Source organism: Homalodisca vitripennis, unplaced genomic scaffold (assembly GCF_021130785.1).
Source record: "Homalodisca vitripennis isolate AUS2020 unplaced genomic scaffold, UT_GWSS_2.1 ScUCBcl_1258;HRSCAF=4654, whole genome shotgun sequence".
NCBI classification, from domain to species: domain Eukaryota; kingdom Metazoa; phylum Arthropoda; class Insecta; order Hemiptera; family Cicadellidae; genus Homalodisca; species Homalodisca vitripennis.
Window position 1 is genome coordinate 7,476 of NW_025777390.1, and position 21,077 is coordinate 28,552.

The window sequence follows — 21,077 nt, forward strand, 5'->3', positions numbered from 1 at the left end:
TCTTATGTAGTTTCGGTATAAGAGGAAAATCCTTATTTATTAAGGTTAAGCAACATTCCAAAATAATCGTTATTAGAGTTTTGCGTTACACTTGTTTTTTGGACTGTAGCCAGGGAAAGAATGAATCGTTAAGGTATGTTAGTATTCATTTCTCTGTTTTTCCGTAAGTCAAATTGTTAAAATGTAATATCACAATGTCAAGGAAGCCCACCAGTTTAAAGTAACTTATGGGAAAACATTCATAAATTTGTTCATTAAGGTTAGTTTTATAACAGTATTTAATGCATTAGATGATTTTAATTCGTCACTGGCGCAATCTGGAGTAAAATTTATATATTAATGTTTTATTTACTATCTGCATTACACTACCGATCAAGCACTGTTTATTTATTATTGATAAAATTAAAATGTAAACAGATATTTCAGAAAGTTTGTCGAACTATAGCTGTCAAAGTACGTTTTGTTCTTATCATAACATTCGAATGTAAACAAACTAATTTTTCAATTCGAATTCGACTTTATTTGGTGAAATGAATGTGTTATGGGTGGTAAAAAGCACTCTAAATGTTAATTCAAACCAAAAGCTATACGTGTTCCAAATTGAAACTGCACAATCCGTAAAGCAGTTTCAGCGTGATTCGAGGACAAACCTCCAAACATTCAAACTTTCGCATTTATAATATTAGTGGGATATACTGGTTAAACATACAAAGTGGATTCACGTGAACTTGCAGCAATATTTCATATTGTTACAAAGAGGACATTGCATTCTTTATTTTTGCCTTCACAGAAAATGTTTTTCTTATTCAGGAACGAAGTAAGTGGCTCAAATCAGCTTTGTTGCATATTGTGTCTGCTCTGTTGTTTATTGTTACTGGTTTGTGTTTACATTGTGTTCTACAAATTCTGTTAAAAAATAATTGTTTTATAATAAGTTTCTAGTCAGTAAAAAATATGTAGGTGATTAGTTTAGGTTTAAATACTATTTCGCTGTACAGCCTGAAACAAAAGGGATTTAGTGGGTGTGTGTTAGTGAGTGTTGTCTGTGAAAGTTAGTTTTTTTTGTATAATGTGAACAATTTGTGCATTATTTCTGACATTTAGAACAGTTTAGCTACCTTCTACCATCCGTGCGTCTCTTCAACAATGGCTTCTACTGTATTATTCAATCGTGGGCATTCATTCTAATAGTTAATTAGTTTGGATAGTTTTTTACCTGTTTGACTAAAAATTTTGTAAACAGTTAAAATATTAGGAAATTAATTGTTTCCTCTTTAATTGGTAATTGTGTTTTTACAGAATTTGTTGTGTAATTGTGTTATTTTCAAATCAAAAAAAGCTTTTTTTATGTAATCGGAAGTTACCACATGACATGTTAGTAATAGAAACAGATTATGGTTATGATAGTTTTGATTATTTATTAAACTTATATTTGTTTTTTACACTATTTATTGGTTTGTTCAAAGTTTGATTAAATCTGTATGCATTATTTTCAAACTTATTTTTCTTCACACTGGAAACAAGATTCACATGTTTAACCTATTGCTTTCTGAACAAAACAATATAAGGTTTTGAGGTTATTACAATGACAAATAATGAATTTTAAAACATTTAAAGTGGAACTACTGTTCTTGCAAGGTTGGAAGTAGGAAGTTATGGTTAGGTCAGTTTACAATATTTGTTTTTTTTTTCAAGTAGCGTTTCCTGTAGTAAAGACAGAGGCATTCATGATCAGACCATTGACATTTAACTTTTACTGACAGGTACACCTCAAGGTTTTGTTTTTCATACGTTGCTATCAGCCCACGCGGGGCAGCACTCGCTGTAGAACATTAAGAACAAAGATGTAAAAATTATGAATAATAAAGAATGTCAAACAGATATTTACACTTCATTACTATCTGGGACACAGATAAAGCACAATAGTTTGAAAACTGTTTAAAAAATATGATGGATAGATTAGAAGCCCTAGAAAACAATGAAACCTGAACATTTTACAAACAGACAAAAAAGACCAGAAAATCCAAACAGAATTCAACAAAGAAGATGAATCATTTTGCAGTGTCTCCAAAATGCACAAATACCAGAGCCTTGCATGGAATCGATACCAGAAATCAATTCAAATCAAGTTATTAAATTAGACAGTGTACCCTTAAGTATTTTAGATAAACAGGAGTTATGTGATGATGAGGATATTGATACACCTCAAAATTATCAGTAGGAAAGTTATCAAAAGAACTGCAGTTAGTTCAAACACTGGCCTTTTGTCTTTCCTAAACTCCATGGATGAAAGTAAAAAGTTTTACTTTTATTCCAGACGAAACCCCGTGATCTCCGACTGGGAAAAAGCATGCGGATTGGTATTGCACGACAGACACAAATAAGCTGTGTACCTTCATTGCCCTTAGCCCTACTTACTCAGATATTAAATAGAGCCAAATCAAATGAATGTTCATATAACTGTTTTGTAACAATCACACTTTGAGGGAAAACTTTTCTTTGTTATATATCACTCATCAGGCCAAAATAATTGGAAATCAAAATTATTTAAATTCATAGAAGTTGTAAATGATTGCATTAAATACCCACTCCTGATCTCACTGGATATTGAACACTCATGGCTGCCAATACGCCCAATAAATGTCACCATTGGAGAATTGCTGCTGGTTTTACTTCAATTTAACTGCAATGCTTACATGCATAGATTCAGACTTTACAAACGAGAAAGGGCAGTAAAAAGAAATATAGATTCTGTGTTAAACAACTACTTTAAGTATCAGAGAAAAATATCCAAAATAACAACAAACAACTCAAATATCTACGTTAATTGGAGGAAACCAACACATTCTTTCCATTCTTCTAGTGAATCACACACTACAGCAGACACTAGTAAACCTACTGGATCAATATCAAACTCTAAAGCTTCAATGACAGAACAAAGGAACGTGTGGCAGAAATCTGAAAGCTCCTTATTCTCACAATTCTATAAATCTAACGACATAAACAAAAATGCATTATCTAGTCAAGATATGAAAGAAGCAATCACTAATTCCAAACATAATTATGACATAATTGATCTAAAGACAGGAGACATTTTAATAAGGAGAAACTCCTAACATGGGTTTGATGGTACACGGTTTGTGCAACTTGTGTGTAAAAATTCAAAGTACTCAGCTGACCCTAACATTAAACCAACAAATTAAATTTTGTTGGTCTCGAACAGTGAGATCCAAACCGCTTCCAGTCTTAAGAGGTGTACCACAAGGATCCATCTTAGGGCCTATCCTTTTTATTTTATTTACTAACGACCTCCCTAAATACTTGGAAGAATATTCAATAACCATAATGTATGCGGACGATACAGCAGTCCTCTTCAGTGACTCCACACCTGGTAGCCTAGAAGTCTCAGTCCATGTAGCAATGGAGATGGCTGTTCAGTACTGCTATAACAACAATCTAGTGGTAAATGAGAGTAAATGTAAGCAGCTCGTCATGGGTTGCAGAAAAGAGGAGGTGGGAGTGCTGCACCACCTTGAACATTGAATCATCGAATGAAGCAAAATACTTCGGTATTACTACCTAACAACAGCCTAAAATGGACTATACATGTTGACAATCTCTGCAAAAAGCTGGCCACAGGACTTTATGTTGTAAAGAGAATTAAGTCAATAAGTGATATAAAAACAGCAAACTACTGCTTACTATGCCGTTTTTGAGTCTCACCTCAGCTACTGTCTTTCAGCATGGGCCAACTCTAATGAAGCAAATCTACAAAGAACCCTTATTCTTAAAAAAAGTGTATCCGCATTTTAGCTGGTCTACAGGCTATAGAAACTTGTAGATATGCCTTTATTGAGCTCCACATAATCACTGTGGTGTCTCTATACATACTTCAAGTGATAATGTACGCATACAATAAAAACTTGACAAGGGTAGAGACCTGAACACACACAAAACCCGCTGGGCTGCAGATTTTACCTTAGCAGTAAGTACACAGAACTGCACTGTTTTCAGAGAAGCCATTGTACATGGTATCCAAGCTTTTTAATGTCCTTCCTGAATACATAAAATCACACAGCAGTAGCGATGCCATGAAGAGAGAGCTAAGAAGATGGTTGCTGCATCATCCATTGTACACAATTGAAGAGTTCTTAAATTAGAAAACTCAATAGAATCTTGACACATAAAACTATACATGCATTATCCCTGAATTATACTTTTGTTTTGACGCAATTGTAATTCTCTCAGAATGTACAAATAAAACCTATTGTCTATTGTCTATAGCCAACACTGATGACTTGTGTCAGGCTGATGTGAACTTTTATTCTTAGGAGGTCTAAATTATGAAAAACGTCTGCATCTAATCCTTATTATGCTTTTTGCCGGAGCGAATGGGTTAAAAGGATATCTTGAGTATTCTTAGATGTGAGAAAATTTTTTTAAAAACTACATCAAACATAGCCTAAATACTCTATATACTCCAACACAATCCAGCAACAGAAAACGCTATTATTGGTTGCATATTAAATTATACCATTTATTACTAAGTTGCCTCTAATAACTTTAGGTTGTGCTTTGGACAGAATAAACAGATTCTGAGATGGGCCTCTAATGTAAGCTTATATGTACAAAACATGTAAATAACCAAACATGAAAATATAAAACAATATTTTATTTAACCCTATAAATACAATGTGTATTATTAAAAACTATGTGACAGATGATGCGCCTACTGAGGCTGCAGCTATTTCTGCTTTGAACTTTGAAATAGTTTCTTCTGCCAATTTCAGTCGCTCTTTCAGCTCCGTTATTTCAGGACGAATTTTGTTCTCAGCCGCAATTATATTCGCTAATGTCATGTCCTTTTTCTCTTCAACTGAAAGAAATAAAATCTATTTATTATTTTAATCTAATGCTAATGTACAGAAAGTCTAAAAGTGTCTAAATAGCTTGTGAACCAGAGGATTAAAATATAAAACTGCCAGCTTATAATGCATACAGAACATAACTGTCATAATTTCAAACTTTAGTCACTATACTGACTGGATCATCTATGAACAGAATATTATAGAGAAGGTTTCTGCATTACTACATTAACATTCATCACAGACTCTTTTGTTAAACGTCCTAAAAGCTTCGTAGTACAAATAACTAAAAAAATAAAAATATACTACAATATAATATACAAAATAAATTGCATTATTAAAAAATTATCTGCTGATTAATAATTTAATGATTGACAAGGATTCTGAACCTCGCAGTTAGTTGCCCTCTCCAGCATTTTTTCCTATAGGCACGTCTATTGCCACACTGAAGCTTCAAAAAGGCTGTTGCGCAGAAATATGAAATAAGGTGCACAATTTACAATTTCCACAATTCAACAAAACGCTCAAAACAATGTCATTTTGGGGAAACTCACCATCATCATAGAAATACCGAAGATTGCAAATCGTGTGCTCAGCTACACATAAGAGTTTCACTGTTACCTTCAATTCTAAAAGGTAAGTTTGTGAATAGAAGATTAGAAGGAACTTCAAAATTTTACAAGCCAAAACGGCAGTGTCTCGCATGGTTATGCCTATGGTTAGGTAGGTACTGGATATATGAAGTCCTATTTTTCATCCCAATTAGACTCTCGTCTATAAATATGTTCTATTTAGGCGTAAAATGTGTAGTGAAATTTTTATTTAGCTCATCATTCTCTTACTTTGTTCTAAGGATCATGGTCAAAATGTTTTACCAGTGGGTTTGAAGTTGAAAACATGTCAAAGTCATGGTTTTTGGATAAAAATTAATGTGCTGATAAGGAGTTGTATCCCAATAATTTTCAATGCTATTTCTTGATGTAGTTACCATACTGATAAGAATGCCAATACATTTTTTTCATTTCTTGGATTGTCACATCCACCCAACTGTGAAGCCTACTTGTCTCTTCATTCCCCCTGATTCCCTGGTGTCATGTACGGTTTTCCTGCATATTTATCAGTTTCCCTTGCAATGAGACGCCAAATAGCGTTTGTAAAGAATTGCTAAAAGTAAAATATGGGACTGGAGAGTTTTGAGATCCGGTACAAAAATCCCAGACTAAAAATGGTGTTTGCTATTTGGTTCAGGTGGGAAAATATTTATCCATCTAAGGCCTATATAAGTAGAAACTGAAGTGTTGTTGGTAGACACACTAGGACTTGTTTCATTTGGACTATGACATAAGTTAGGATTAGGCCTAACATTGGATGGTCCAGGAAGATCTAGACCTATGTTAGGTTATGTACAATCAAATTCACTGTCATGTTCATCTCTATTGTCATTAGAAAGATCTTCTCTATTAGGTTCATAAATATTTCCACTACCAGAGGAAAAGTCAGTCTAATTGTCATCACTATCGTAGTTTACATTATTATTATTGGGATTTACCTCAATGTCAGAATAAACTCTGTCATCACTAGATATAAGATGTTCCAAAACGAGCACTCTAAGATCATTTGATCGATCTCTAAAATGTTCACCCATACTTAACAACTAGAACTATAACCTAAGAAAGGTAAACAACAACAATAACAACAGCCGACGTTTGTTTGATGGAGGCTTGTCTGAGTGTAGCCTATAGGAATTAACATTCACTGAGTGACACTGCAACGTTGTCACATTTCTAGAACGCCACAGACGTTCTTACTGCTAGTCCGTTACACAGGTTATTTGGACATGTTAATTTTGTTTGTTATTTTTATTACTTGCGGTCCACCTGTGTTTTTAGGTGTGGGAAGTGTACAGTGTTAGTGTTACAACATGAGTGGAAAATGAAAAAGGCGTGTGACTCCTCTGGAAGAATAAATGAAAGTATTAATATGTTGAGACGATTAAAATGGTGGCTGCAGATCTAGAAGTCGGTGAAGTGACTGTTGGTGATTGGAGATGGAACCGACACAACATTGATAAATTTGTTAATAAAGTGGATTTGTTAGCAGTTTATTACAGGAAACAATGAAGAAAGGCGAATATGAGCTGATATCAGAAGCCTTGTTTTTATGGTTTACTCAAATGCAGAGTTTGGGCAGCCCTATAACCGGTGTAATAATACAAGCAATGGCAATAGAATTTCATAAAATGTTTAAGGATGGCTATGGAAGTTTTACAGCCAGCTATGGATGATTAGACGGGTGGAAAAACAAAACGGTATTAGGCAGTTGAATATTGTTGGTAAAACATTATTGGTAGATTCTTCAGAAATTTCAGAATTTCAAAATAATTTGGCAGAAGTTCTTTGAAGTCTGGTCTGACATCTGACCAATTGTCTAATTGCGATGACTGGGCTCAATTTTCGTATGCTGCCGACTATAACTTTGGCGGCTAAATCTGAAAAATCCGCCCAAGGATTTAAGAAGAGAAAAGAGCGTGTCACAATCTTAGCATGCTCCAATTCATCAGGAATATTTAAACTCAGATCTCTACAGATTGGAAAGGCCCACAAACCCAGGGCTTTTAAACACATCAATGTTAACTGTTTGGCCACCATGTACTGAAACAAAAAAATGCATAGCGAACAACTAGTTTTGTTAAGGAATGGTTTTTTTAAAGAGTTTGTGCCTGTTTTCAAGGCATTTAAAAGAAAAAGAAACCTTCCCCGAAAAGCAATCCTATTGACGGACAACGCACCTTCACACCTTGATGAGGAATAGCTTTGTAGTGGTGATATTAAAGCCATGTTTTTACCCCTAATGTGACCTCGCTACTACAGCCTCTAGATCAATCAGTTCTTGAGAACATGAATAATAAACTACAGATGTAGACTTCTCCAGACTATTATTTCACGTCTAGACGATGGGAGGAGTGTTACAGGAACTCTGAAAGAAGTAATAATCAAAGTTTTTTGGATCGCAACGGCTTGGGATGCAGTTAGCAATCTAAATAAGTAAAATTTTCAATGAATTCTTTACAGGAATGATATCTGCCAATGTAAATACGGACAATGGCACCTGCATAAACAATAATCTATCGGTCATTAGTGGGCAAAATTTATTTGGTTCTAATTTTGAAAAAATATTTTATTTAACACAAACAGATGAGATGGAAATCCAAAAGATAATAAACTCTTTTCAAAACAAATTTTCAAGTGGCCATGATGACATCCCAATGACAATCATAAAAACTGTGAATAAACAACTGAGCAAAGTATTAGTACATTTAATAAATTCATCATTTATTTGTGGTATTTTTCCTGATCAACTCAAAATTGCAAAAGTTATCCCAATCTACAAAAAAAATGACCCCTTGGATATTAAAAATTATCGACCAGTATCACTGTTGCCATCACTATCAAAAATTTATGAAAAAGTAGTTTATAGCAGACTTATGCAATTTTTAGAGAATAATGATATTCTGGAGACTATTCAACATGGCTTCAGAAAACAAAAATCAACAATCACAGCAGTGGTAAGCTTTATTGAATCAATTATAGAGGCAATAGACAGAGGAGAAAAAGTAATAGGAATTTTTATGGACCTGTCTAAAGCATTTGACAGTGTGAATCATTCACTGCTATTGCTGAAGCTGCAAGAGTTGGGTATAAAAAACAATGCATTAAGTTGGTTTGAATCATATCTTTCTAATAGAATACAATTTGTTCAAATTAACCACATTACTGAAAAAAATTATGTAGTTAAATTTCAATCCAACCTTGAATCAATAAATGTAGGGGTACCGCAAGGCTCCATTTTAGGACCTCTCCTTTTTTTGTGTTATTTAAATAACATAGCAAAATGTTTAAATTTTGAGCCTTATTCAGGACTTTGTCTCTATGCTGACGACTCTAACTTGAAAGTTTCAGGGAAGACAGTAGAAGAGATAGAGTTACTGACCTCAATCGAATTGGCCTGTATTGAACAATTTTTTCAAAACCACAATTTAACTCTAAATTCTGATAAAACCAAGCTTGTAAATTTTAAAACAAAACAATCCAATCAAATTTTAGATTTAAATATTGAAATTAATGACAGTGTAATTGAGAGGGTTGATCAGATAAAATTTCTAGGATTATTGGTTGATAGTAATTTGTCATGGGATGAACATACTAAATTGGTTTTAAACAAAATAAATTCAGGCCTATTTGCAATTCGAAAGATGTTAAATTTGTGTAGTTTCGAAACTTTAAAATTGATTTATTATTCTCATATCCAGTCTCACATAGCCTATGGCATTTGTGTATATGGAACAACAAAAATGGAAAACCTCACGGAAATATTGAAAGTCCAAAAAAGAGCAGTCAGAGTCATGTTACATCTGAATTTTAATGATTCTGTCAAAGAAAAGTTCAAAGAATTAAAAATATTGACCGTTTATGGGCTATTTATTTATGAGTGCATAATGTTCCTAAGATACAACCCACTAAGGGATCAACATTATTTTATTCACTCGTACAATACACGACACAAAAATGAGTCTAATTTTCCAAGTTACCGTCTGGAGTTCTACAAAAAAAAAAACAACATTTGCAGGAAATAAATTCTTGAAAAAGTTACCAGAAGAAATTAAAAAAGAGGACAATTGTAATATATTTAAGAAAAAGTTAAAAGCATTTTTGACAGGTTTAGCTTTGTACTCTATAGAGGAATTTGAAAAGGGTATTTTTTAATAATAACAATTGATTTTTAGATTTAGTTTTGGATGTAGTTTTTATTTTATATTATTGAAACTTATATTATTGAAACACTTCAAAAATCGTGGAGAAAACTTTATAATTTGCCAAAGCATAAAGAAAATGTTATCAGCAAAACAATGAAAGCCTGTCTGAAGCTTCCTTATGATCAGCAGATAGAAAATGAAGACATCTGTGTGTGGTGCAATGAAGATGTTCAAATGGAACTAGTGATGACAATCCGTAAGAACCTGAAGAGCCACACAGACGATATCACCCATAAAGTGTCTCATTCCTGTGCTAAATCGCGGCATCCGAAAGGGGAAAGAGGTTAGCGCAAAAATCAATCAAAGATTTTTTGAAATTTTCTATATTACTGTATATTATATAATAACTGTTTGTACTGTTTGTTACGTTTAAATACGACTTTGGCACATATACAATACTGTCTTCAAAATCCAACATGTTTGTTGTTATTTATAACTTATTGTCTCTGGGATAAGCAGAGTTTTATTGTATAGCATGCAAGGTGGTGTGATCTCAAAGCCATTGTGTGTTTGTGTTTTGTATACAACATAGTGTTATATTTTTGTAATATTAACATTGGTAAATGTATGAAAATCTGTTATACTTTCAAATTATCCATTGCCATTAGACCACTGTAGGCCCCTTTTCATAGCTCAGGAAAACCTACGGTAATCAATTTGTATATTTTTGATTTGGTAGTGTATATTATGGAAAAACCCAGATAAATTAGACTTCAGATCCAATATTCATAACTACAATATCGGGAATCAAAATAATTTGGTAATTGAATTTAACCGTCTCAGTAAAACCATGAACAGTCACAAAATAATTTCACTAAAAGTTTTCAATAAATTAATACCATTGGTTGATAAATATCCTGACTCAATTTTCAGAAAGAAGCGTTATAGGTGTTACTGGTTAATCCTTTTTACAGCCTTCAGGAGTTTTTTTGGAGTTAGTTAAATTGCTGTATGAGAGATGTTGTTTGTCTCAACTCTTTATGCCCGATTTTTTCGTGTTATTTTTAAATTAGTCTATAACCTCCTGTTGTTATTGTTAGTTTATTTATAAATATTTTATTAATTGCTGAATATTTTAGTTTTGTTGATTAATTCCATGGTTTTAAATCTTTTAATTGTCATTTAATTGAAGTAATTTATTTTAACTAATTGATGGCATTTTTTTAACAACTCTTTTTACACCGTGATATACAAAAATTATCAAATTATAAAAAGTATAAATTTGAAATGTAATAGTTTATATGTAATTTATACTATATCTATATTTATAAGTATATCTAGACTTAGCTTGAAGCTGTAATATTAACGTTGTTAATACTTGTAAAGTCTTAAAACAATAAATTGATTGAATAACATACATTAAAGAAAAAATGTTTACAATGTGAGGTGGTAGCTCCTTACCTGCATTATAAATAGGAATTAGTCTCAAACTCGTAAATGTTTCACTTCAGAAACTTTTATTTTATTAAATAAATTTTAAAATCATGATTATGTGTTAATTGTAATTGCTTATAACACATATTCGGTATGGAGTACTGTATTTGTATTACTGATGTGTCTAATGGAAGTTTCTCAGTTACTTACAGTCAGTATCATGTTTCCAAGGGCCCATAGTGATCTGGCGTGTTGTCGTCAGCAAGTGCTGCATGAAGGCTGTGGGATCTTGGAACACCATCTCCTCGTAGAACTCAGACACAAGTGTCTTACGGCCCAAGCTCACATCGGCCGCAGATTGGAACAGCTTCAGAATGTGGTACAGGGTCACCTGTACAAGTCAATATTTGTCAGTTTCCAACGTTCTAATTATCTCACATTATTGTTTTCTACAAGTCAATATTTGTCAGTTTCCAACATTCTAATTATCTCACATTATTGTTTTCTACAAGTCAATATTTGTCAGTTTACAACATTCTAATTATCTCACATTATTGTTTTCTACAAGTCAATATTTGTCAGTTTACAACATTCTAATTATCTCACATTATTGTTTTCTACAAGTCAATATTTGTCAGTTTACAACATTCTAATTATCTCACATTATTGTTTTCGTCTTCATTTATGCTTGTATTAAAGGATTTATATAGACTTCTTAACAGTTGTTCTGATATGTTAAAGAACTAATCATGACATACAAAATTGTCTTTTTTACATGTCCTACAATAACTCAAAAAGATCCACTATAAAGGTACGAGTAAATAACTATTTATTACTAAAGCGGCTGCCTATTTTAAAAACATAAGACTGCACTTACAAATAATATACACCTTTTTTATTTTTACTTAAAACATATAATAAAAAAATGTGATTTGATTTCAGTTGATGTTTGTTAGTAAATTAAATAAATTAACGGCAAATACAATACACAGTGTGGAGTCTGTAAGGTCAGTATGCACACAATCTCTTAATGATGCTCATACAATATCAAGAAATATCTGAGTTGATGTTACTATTTATTTACATTAACCCTACTAAAAGAAACAAATATTTCTTGCACACAAGTAGGTCAAGCACATAGTAATGATCAGGAAACAACATTACTAGTGTTGTCTTTCCAGCCATAACAGCCAATGAACGTATTTGTCATGCATTTATAAGAACAAGTAATGTATTTAATAACTTACCGGACGTTCATTTGGGTCATGAAAATAAATCTTGATGACAATTTCAAACTCTCCCCAGCCAGTCTCGGTGACTTCGTATGGTGGCTTGGTCACCACTCGGTTGGGGTTAGCGTAGCTCTCGTGCAGCTTGAAGTGCACTTTCTTGACATAAGACGACATGTCCTCGTTGAGGTAAGGTTTCACATAGACTGTCCACTGGTGGGTGTGGCCATCCTCCTTGCGCTTCTCCCCGAAGTAACGTGCAATATTTCCGTAAACTATGGGTTTCACAATAGTCACTCCCTGAAAAAATAGTCGGACTGTTAAAAATTTTCAGCATTCGTTAAAATCAATGCTTTTGTTGAATAGATGGTACTTCTACAAGAAGTTGATGTCAGAACAGTAGGTCCTGGCTGTGTAGGCTGCTAGTTCACTGTACAATATTTGCTGGCTCTGTCTATACTCTATTCTTCTACAAGAAGTTGATGTCAGAACAGTAGGTCCTGGCTGTGTAGGAGGCTTGTTAACCGTTACAATGTTTGCTGGCTCTGTCTATGCTCTAATCTTCTACAAGAAGTTGATGTCAGAACAGTAGGTCCTGGCTGTGTAGGAGGCTTGTTAACTGTTACAATATTTGCTGGCTCTGTCTATACTCTATTCTTCTACGAGAAGTTGATGTCAGAACAGTAGGTCCTGGCTGTGTAGGAGGCTTGTTAACCGTTACAATGTTTGCTGGCTCTGTCTATACTCTATTCTTCTACGAGTATAGACCGCCCTGCACTGCTGGCTAAAAAGAAAAACATCCTCGAGCTATTGCCTAAAGTCGAGCTCAGATCACATGAGTGCCTCTTTCTGCTATATCCAAAATTCTTTAATCATAATCTGATGTTAGAAAAGTGGCCTAGCCGGAGGCCAACTAGTCAATACAAGAATAAATAAAATAATAGAAAATTATAAAATATTCAACGAAGAGGAGGATACAACTTCTCGGCTGCTCTGAGAAAGCAACGAAATAACAGTGTATCCTCAGCTAGAGGACAATGGCCACCACATGTATCACACAAAGAAAACCTGTTAAAAACTCAGAATTATTCATTGCTGTCTAAAAACATAACAGAACATCCACTCCAGTTATATATCACTGGTTGTATTACTTCACCACTCGTTGAAAATAACTCTATTGTTCAGAGAACCAGGAAAACCAAACTTAACTGAAGAAGTGAACACAAAATGGCTAATGGTGACACCAGGACACAAAGCACAACATCTTTTTATTTTGGAATTTAAAACGCAGAAAATTCTGCCTAACCACAAAATAGCTAAAAATAACTATAGCTATCTACGATATGCGCAAGATAGATATAGTTAGAAAAAGTTGGAAAAATATCTAGAAACGAGGAGAGGACGATGAAATAAACGTTAAAATAGAGGGAGAAACTGTTGCAAAAATGCTCAGACCTCTAACATTTCTTCTATTTCGTTAGCCTATTTCTTCTACTTTGTTGGCCTGTGTTGGGGTTGTTTATTCCCCCTTTCCTTCCTACCCCTCCTTAGTTTGTTATCCCCTCACCCAGGAACCCAGATTCCCCTTGGTACCCTAGATTGTTGGACTATTCTAGATAATGGTACTTTGGTATTATCCGAAGGCCACTATTTTTGAATGTGTTTTCCTTATCGGTGACCAAATTGAATTGCAATATTAAAAAGAACAGACTTTATTTAACCTGTTTTGAAATTTACAAGTCATTACAACGAACGGTTATTGTATTCTACTTCCCATCAGGAAGCTATGCCGACGAGAATTGAGTTGAATGCATCCCCACTCCTGCCGATTGCTGCATGTATTCTGCCAATAAAAAAATTTCCTCATCAATTTGAGGTAAATCCCAGAGGCAAAGATAATTATTCATGATGAAATTATAAATTAATCAAATGCACGACAATCAATTAAAACAAAAACTAAAAGAACAGCAGATGACAGGTGATTTGTGCGTCTAGGCCTACTTGAAGGGTTGCTCGTCTAGGCCTATTTAGAGACGATTTGCTGACACGAAGTATGACTCATTGGGTATTTTTCGATTCATTATGAAAAAAGGACTAATAAGTATACTAGTAATATATAATGAAGTTTATTTTGGTCCTCTATAAATAAAACTCATCCAATATAGTGGCCTCTGGATAATACTAAAGTACCCCTAAAATTTCAAACATATTAGGCCTATCAGTTATTGTGCAGTTATGAGACCGCCTAAAAATTCATTCTGGGAATGAAAACATACTACCGGTATTTTAAGAAATTGATAAAAGTGGTTTGAGATTATTAGGCCTATAGCTGATATGGCTCAAGTAAAGTGCAACCCTATCTTGAGTGATATTTTACGTTTCTCAACATCAGTATGGGGAAGCACCTAGACTGAATAGAGTACGATAAGCGGACCCGGTTTTTATATCGATATTGACAAACGATATTACTTAATTACACAACTATCGATATAACCAACTGATCTTGAACGATAATTAAATTGTATAAATACTTCTTCATATAATAAATGTTTTATCTTTTATAGAAAATAACAGACAGTCGAAAGCTCTTGGAGAACTGTGAAACAAAGTTTAAAAAGTGGCATGTCAGCTGACCTGCCTGCAGTTGTGTATTTGTACAGATAAGAGAAGTATGGTTTTCTAGAGAGGATGCTTTCAATAACTTCTTAAAAGTAGTTAATCATTCCTACCCAGGAGAAAAAATACAAATAGTTACATATTTCATATTTTCTGTTATTTTTATCATTTTGTTATTATATGACTTTTTCCTATTTCCAGTTCTAGTTGCTTGTTTGATCTTTATAGTTCCTTTAATATTTATGAGATTGTAACTATATTAATTATTTTAATATAAAATATAATTGTTATTAAGAATATGGAAATGTTGATGTGATAGATAGACTCGTATTCGATATACGAATATTGAGTATCGATGATTATACAAATCAATATAAAGACCGGATCCGCTTATTGTACTCTACCCCCTAGGGGCTGCAGTATAGTAAGCAGCCACAACCACAACTGAATAAGGATACATATTTATCAATTAGAAATTCCTAAACAATCAAATATAAAAACATTTTAATTATAATTATTTACAATTAATTGCTATCAGCTCTTTTAACGTACTGTTATTCAATTTTGCTCCAAATTGATTAAAAAAAAGTAAAATCATTTTTATTGCATTTGAGCAATGACTGCAAGTACAATTGCAATGTACATGTGTTATTTGTGTTAGAAGCAGTCATACACGTACGTATATCCTTCAAAATAGTAAAAACTAACTAAACGTTATACTGTTTTGGATGTTACATTTTATAAACACAAGTAACCCACATAATTTCTACTTCTCTTAGATATAAAAACGGGTAGGCGAAGATAAGCGAACCCGGTTTTTTTTATATCGAAGAATGTAATCATCGATACCTAATATTCGTATCTCAAATCCTTGACTATCAATCGATATAAAAGTATCTATAGTCTTCAATAACAATCATATGTTTTAAATTAAAATATGGATTTAATATTTACAGTAATGAAATAAATTATTAAAGTAAAATTAGGAAAACTGAAGACGACCATATTTGCTCCTCTCACAGTTACAGTTGTTTCTTTCCCACAAATTTCACATAATTGATTTTTCGGTATGAGTCCAACATGTTGAAGCCACGTAAAACATGTCTTATCATCTTTCAAAGCAATGTCGTGTAGTTTTCTAAAATTGACTGCCATTTTTAATAATCAAATGATACTTATATGTAAAATTGAAATATTACCTTACGTGTATTATTTGAAAGTGTTTACAGCTGTTGATATAGATTATTTAAGTTATTTGTTCAAAATAATTAATCAATATCGATTGATTATATCGGTGGTTATGATTAAGTAATATCATTCATGGCAATTTCGATATCAAAAACCGGGTCCGCTTATCGTACCCTACCCATAAAAACAGATGAACTATACTGTAATTTGAAATACATCCTAATTCAGTTCCACATTATGGTTTTAGTACTTTAGATAATCATGAATATTGATGATTCGATTATGGTGGTAGCCGCTTACTATACTGCAGCCCCCCCCCTAGGCTTATGGTGCTATGGAAGGTTGGGGTAGGTTCTTCCCTGTGCTGATGACCAAAGGCACAGCTGTCAGCCTGTTCAACTAGTTAGTTTCCTTTAAGATATTATTTTATTTTCAGGCTTTCCTAAACTTAATTATATTAAACGCATTTTCCTTAAAAAAAAATGAATATTGTGAAATGGCTAAAGTAATCATTTACTGAAACTGATTCAGCCCAGAAAAATACTTAAGAGAGGAATGATACAGATATTGAATAGAGAAAATTACCTCAATATATGTTATACTTATAGGTTACTTATTCATATTCTTAAGTTATAAATAACTCCTATTGGAAAAAAACTAAAAGGAGTAATAAAGTTAGATTTATTAGCTTTCACACTTCGGTAAAGATGTTTTCCAGAAATAAAACAAATAAACAAATGTAGTCTGGATTATTACTTACTTTTAGTCTTCCTCCTGAATCAGGGCCAAATTCTGGTGGAACAGCCATAGTATGATTTATTACAACTTTTAAAAATTACAATATTATTGAAGAAATGTCTAAAATGCCAGTAATTACTAATCACAACTCCATTTTATTTGTTAACTGACAAAGATCTGGTTCTTAACCTCACTTTTTCAAACAACAGAACGTCCAAAACTAACTGACACCACAGGCTTCTCACGCAGAATGAAGCGGCTAAAAATGGCAACCGGCGGAGAGAAAGAGTGGGGGCAGAGCCGAGCAGAGCCGAGCAGTACCGATAAATCCCGAAAATTCGTCGACTGGTCAGAGCCAAGCAGTGCCGACAAACCCTGAACATGCGTCTGTCTGATAGCGACCTTAGTTCGGAACGGTTCTGATTTCTTATCTATTACGAATTAATGAGTCGTTTCATATCCGAATATATCTGCAAAACATAGAAATTATATAGAATTAATTATATTAGTATTGAACTTTCTTTATAACTCCAAAGACACTTTACAAAATGTGAGATGGTGCACAACGAATAAAATGTAATAATTTCATCATATTTTGCATATAGGCTTAAAATGACAGTAAATATATTTTTTGTGCTATTGGAATATATTCAAATTAATAGGGCAAAAGCAACATATTATAATGTGGATCCTTAATTGGTAGTAAATAAATTAATAATTACGCTACAAAATCTGTAATAAGAGTTATGTAATAGCTATAATAAACTAAGGGGATTAAAAAAGAATCTTGTGAGTAAATATCCAACCAAAAACATAATTATAGAAATATGAAAAAATCAATAACAATTACCTGACTTAAATACCTAACATAGCACGGACATCATTAATAGTAAATACAAAAGTTTCCTAATTATATTATAGTAATGTAACTGACATTCAGTTTAAGACCATATATGACCATAGGTTTGGTTTACAATTTTAAACACTTATATTTATGTAAGAAATATTACACTTATATTACAGAAATATTTATGTAATACATATTATGAAAATAATTTAGTCCTACTGATCTCTAATGCTACGAATATACAGATTTACGATACGATTACAATTAGCCTACTATATATTTCTTTATTTATTTACAAACTCTTTTGTTCCTTTTTAACATTTCCTAGAAGAAACATTCGTACTCTTTTCACTTTAATTGTAATCCGTAAATGGACAAAAAAATAGTAATTTTGAGCTTACTCAAGCCTCTCGCAAGAAATCACACAATATGTTGAAAAGCACTTATGAATTATTGGATTCCGTAATTCTGTAATACGGATAGATTAGAGTGCACGTATCAGGCCCGATCATTAATGGGCCATTATTTATTTCTTCTACTTCAGTTATGTGCGCTAGCGGGTACTGCACCCATAAGAGCGCTAGTTAAGATACTTCGCTTTTGGTTGGCTGAAGGAATTTCACACTTAACATAAAAGTATCAACTGAGGAAAACAAATGTTAATACAATTAATCATAATTAACATCCAATACGGTTTTCATTAAACAAGTGTTATTACGATCTATTCACAATGAAATAATTGTATCGTATTTTTATTTTAAACTTGTTTACTCAGAACTTGAAGATGCTTTACTCCTTCAGGACGATCTCACACAAGTAGATGTATGGTCTCAAGCTAACTCAATGACTCTCAACCTTGACAAGTCCAGCTGCATCACTTTCAACCGCAATAAGTCTCCAGTCTTACACACCTACTCAATCAGAGGTCATGCACTTCATAGAAACTTATCTGTCAAGGATCTTGGTGTGACTTTATCATCTAATCTATCTTGGGAACTTCACATCAGGAATATATGCAATAAGGCTGCTCGCAACTTGGGCTTGATACTGAGACTCACCAAGCCCTTTAACGACATTTACTCATTGAAGATTTTGTACTATGCACATGTCAGACCCCATCTCGAGTACTGCAGCGTCGTTTGGTCACCGCACCAGCACTACCTTGTGGATGATATTGAGAAGATACAGAGACGTTTCTTGCGACTTGTTGGGGTTCGTCTTGGTTATAGATACACAGAGGTCCCCATACAAGATATTGCTACTTTCCTGAACATACCATCACTCAGTTCTAGACGCTGTATTCAGGATGTGATGTTTCTCTACCGGTTAATCAACGCTGAGTTGGACTGCCCTGACCTTCTAGAAAAAATCAACTTCAAGGCATCGTTTGGAACCAGAGTCATGAATTCTTTCACCAATGTCGCAGCTTCCTCCTCTTATGCAGCAAATGGCCCAATGCTGAGGATTCAGCGGCTAGGGAACAACATTCCATCCACCTCGACATCTTTATCGCATCCAAATCTGCAATCAAAAGCCGGCTTGCATCACTATAGCTAGTGCAGTCATTGAAGCATTATTGGTCCGAATTTTTTTACTGTGAACCGAATTGCATACAATTTTGGAATTAGGTCCATCTTACCCTTAACTTCAAAAGTGAAAATGATTTGAACTCCGCAACCACCCTGGGGGTGGTTGCCACCCCTTCTCGGGGGTGAATTGTTTTTTCTTCTAAATAACCTCGGATATCGATAGAAGGCCTAATTTTAAGCAAAATATCATCTATAAAGTTTTTCGAAAAATCCAATAATTTTCAAGTTATTGGCAATTTAAAATTCGCATTTTTTTTCACGTTTTTCATCGGTTTTTTGCAAATATCTCCAAAAATATATGTTTTATCGAAAATATTATAAATAACAAAATTGTAGCAGGTAAATAAATAAACAATTTGGTTTTTTATAAAGTATTCTTAGTGCAATATTAAGCTAGATATTAAAGATCAAAGCAGTTTTTTATTGTGTCTGAAATTTAATCGTTGTGGTCAATGCCATCTAGCGGCGAGCAGATGCATTTTAGGCATTCTAATAAAAAAGGGTTTTGTAGTGCTTGAAATAAGCTTTAAAATGAGCACTATTAAAAGTCTTTTTGCACGTAAAATAAGTGAGCTGTATTGCAAATAAGAGGAGCATCTAATGTTTTTTCTTTTAAATCAATGGGTTTCATAAGTGCCATTTCCACCGAAATTAAAACTAATCGTATTCCGCCTAGAACTAACTTTATTATAAAAATTTTGATAGATTTTATCAGTTTGGGTGCTTCAGGATACATATTTTTCAAAAAAGTCACGATTAAAAAAACCATCTTTTTTCATAATATCTCCAAAATGACGACATATACGTATAAAAGTGTAAGAATGAAAAATTTAGGTATTTTTCTTACAAACAATTTGGGTTTTTTGTTTCTTCTATCAAACAAAAATTGACGGAGCTATGATTGTTTAAAGAGCGCGTGGCAGCGCAATCACAGCCTCTCTTAAGCTCTTTAACCCTTCACCGTTTGAGAAAAAGATTTTTTACTATATATTCCAATGAAGGATGTTGTAGCTCTCTTAATTACCTTTACAATAGTTTTTTATAAATTGTGATAGCATGAAAATTGAAGGAGTTGTGGTCCAAAAACTTATCTTTTTTTCTACTTAGTAACTGAAAATTTCGGAGTGTGAATATCTGGAGCAATGTGAAAGTACGCAGTATAATAGAAACCCAAAACTATTGTAATGTGAACATATATACATAATATGGCTCATATATTTTTGAAACGTAGGCATGAATACATACCAACGTTCTTATATGTAGGCTATATATAACACATTTGAGTGAATTTTATATAATTTGTAAATAATTTATTCAATAAATGGTAATTTTTTACTCTAAATTAAATTGTTTTTAAATATATAATCATATATATTTACTGTTTTAATTTAGGGGTAGTTTTAAGGGTAGAAAAGCTTAAGAATATGATAATCATTTTCGAGAGTGTGGAATAATATTTAAATCCTTTTTATTTTATAAATTTTTTTAAAAGTTTTTACCAAGGGGTAGTTTTCAAGGGTTGAAAGGGGGTTAAAAATTTGATAATTATTATAGAGAATATAAAATATTACTTACTCTATACTTACATCTTTTTATGTCATACCAAAGTATTTTTTTGTGATTTTTTCAATTTAGGGGTTGTTTGCAAAGGTTGTAAGATTTTCAAGGGGTTGAAAATGATTTTAATATGAGGTAATTGTGTTAAAAAACACTTTACAATTTCAACACTTACTATTATACATGTTTTCTAGCGATAAAATGGCTCAATTTCAATTTTCCCATTAAGGGGTTGTTTACACCCCTTAAAAATAATAGGCG

The 21,077-nt window shown here is 33.0% G+C and overlaps 2 protein-coding genes across 2 annotated transcripts; one reads left to right on the plus strand and one right to left on the minus strand.

The window, feature by feature from the left end:
• Positions 1 to 4,657: 4,657 nt before the first annotated feature.
• On the minus strand, positions 4,658 to 17,105 carry LOC124371345 (YEATS domain-containing protein 4-like). Its single transcript, XM_046829675.1, has 4 exons — positions 16,846 to 17,105; positions 12,300 to 12,581; positions 11,263 to 11,443; positions 4,658 to 4,876 (listed from the first exon to the last, which is right to left on the minus strand). The coding sequence occupies exons 1-4, from the start codon at positions 16,891 to 16,893 to the stop codon at positions 4,710 to 4,712; spliced, it is 678 nt and encodes a 225-aa protein (XP_046685631.1). The 5' UTR covers positions 16,894 to 17,105; the 3' UTR covers positions 4,658 to 4,709.
• A 1,408-nt stretch (positions 17,106 to 18,513) lies between these two features.
• Positions 18,514 to 19,227, plus strand: LOC124371344. The gene has a single exon (XM_046829674.1). The coding sequence runs from the start codon at positions 18,514 to 18,516 to the stop codon at positions 19,225 to 19,227; it is 714 nt and encodes a 237-aa protein (XP_046685630.1).
• The last annotated feature ends 1,850 nt before the right edge of the window (positions 19,228 to 21,077 follow it).

What these genes read in the sequence shown, in the direction of transcription:
- LOC124371345 (XM_046829675.1), bottom strand. Translation starts at nt 16,893, where the DNA reads ATGGCTGTTCCACCAGAATTTGGCCCTGATTCAGGAGGAAGACTAAAA. An exon ending in ATGACCCAAATGAACGTCCG is followed by an intron (nt 11,444 to 12,299) that starts GTAAGTTATTAA and finishes TGACTTGTACAG; the next exon opens with GTGACCCTGTACCACATTCT. An exon ending in TTGGAAACATGATACTGACT is followed by an intron (nt 4,877 to 11,262) that starts GTAAGTAACTGA and finishes TATTTCTTTCAG; the next exon opens with TTGAAGAGAAAAAGGACATG.
- LOC124371344 (XM_046829674.1), top strand. Translation starts at nt 18,514, where the DNA reads ATGACTCTCAACCTTGACAAGTCCAGCTGCATCACTTTCAACCGCAAT.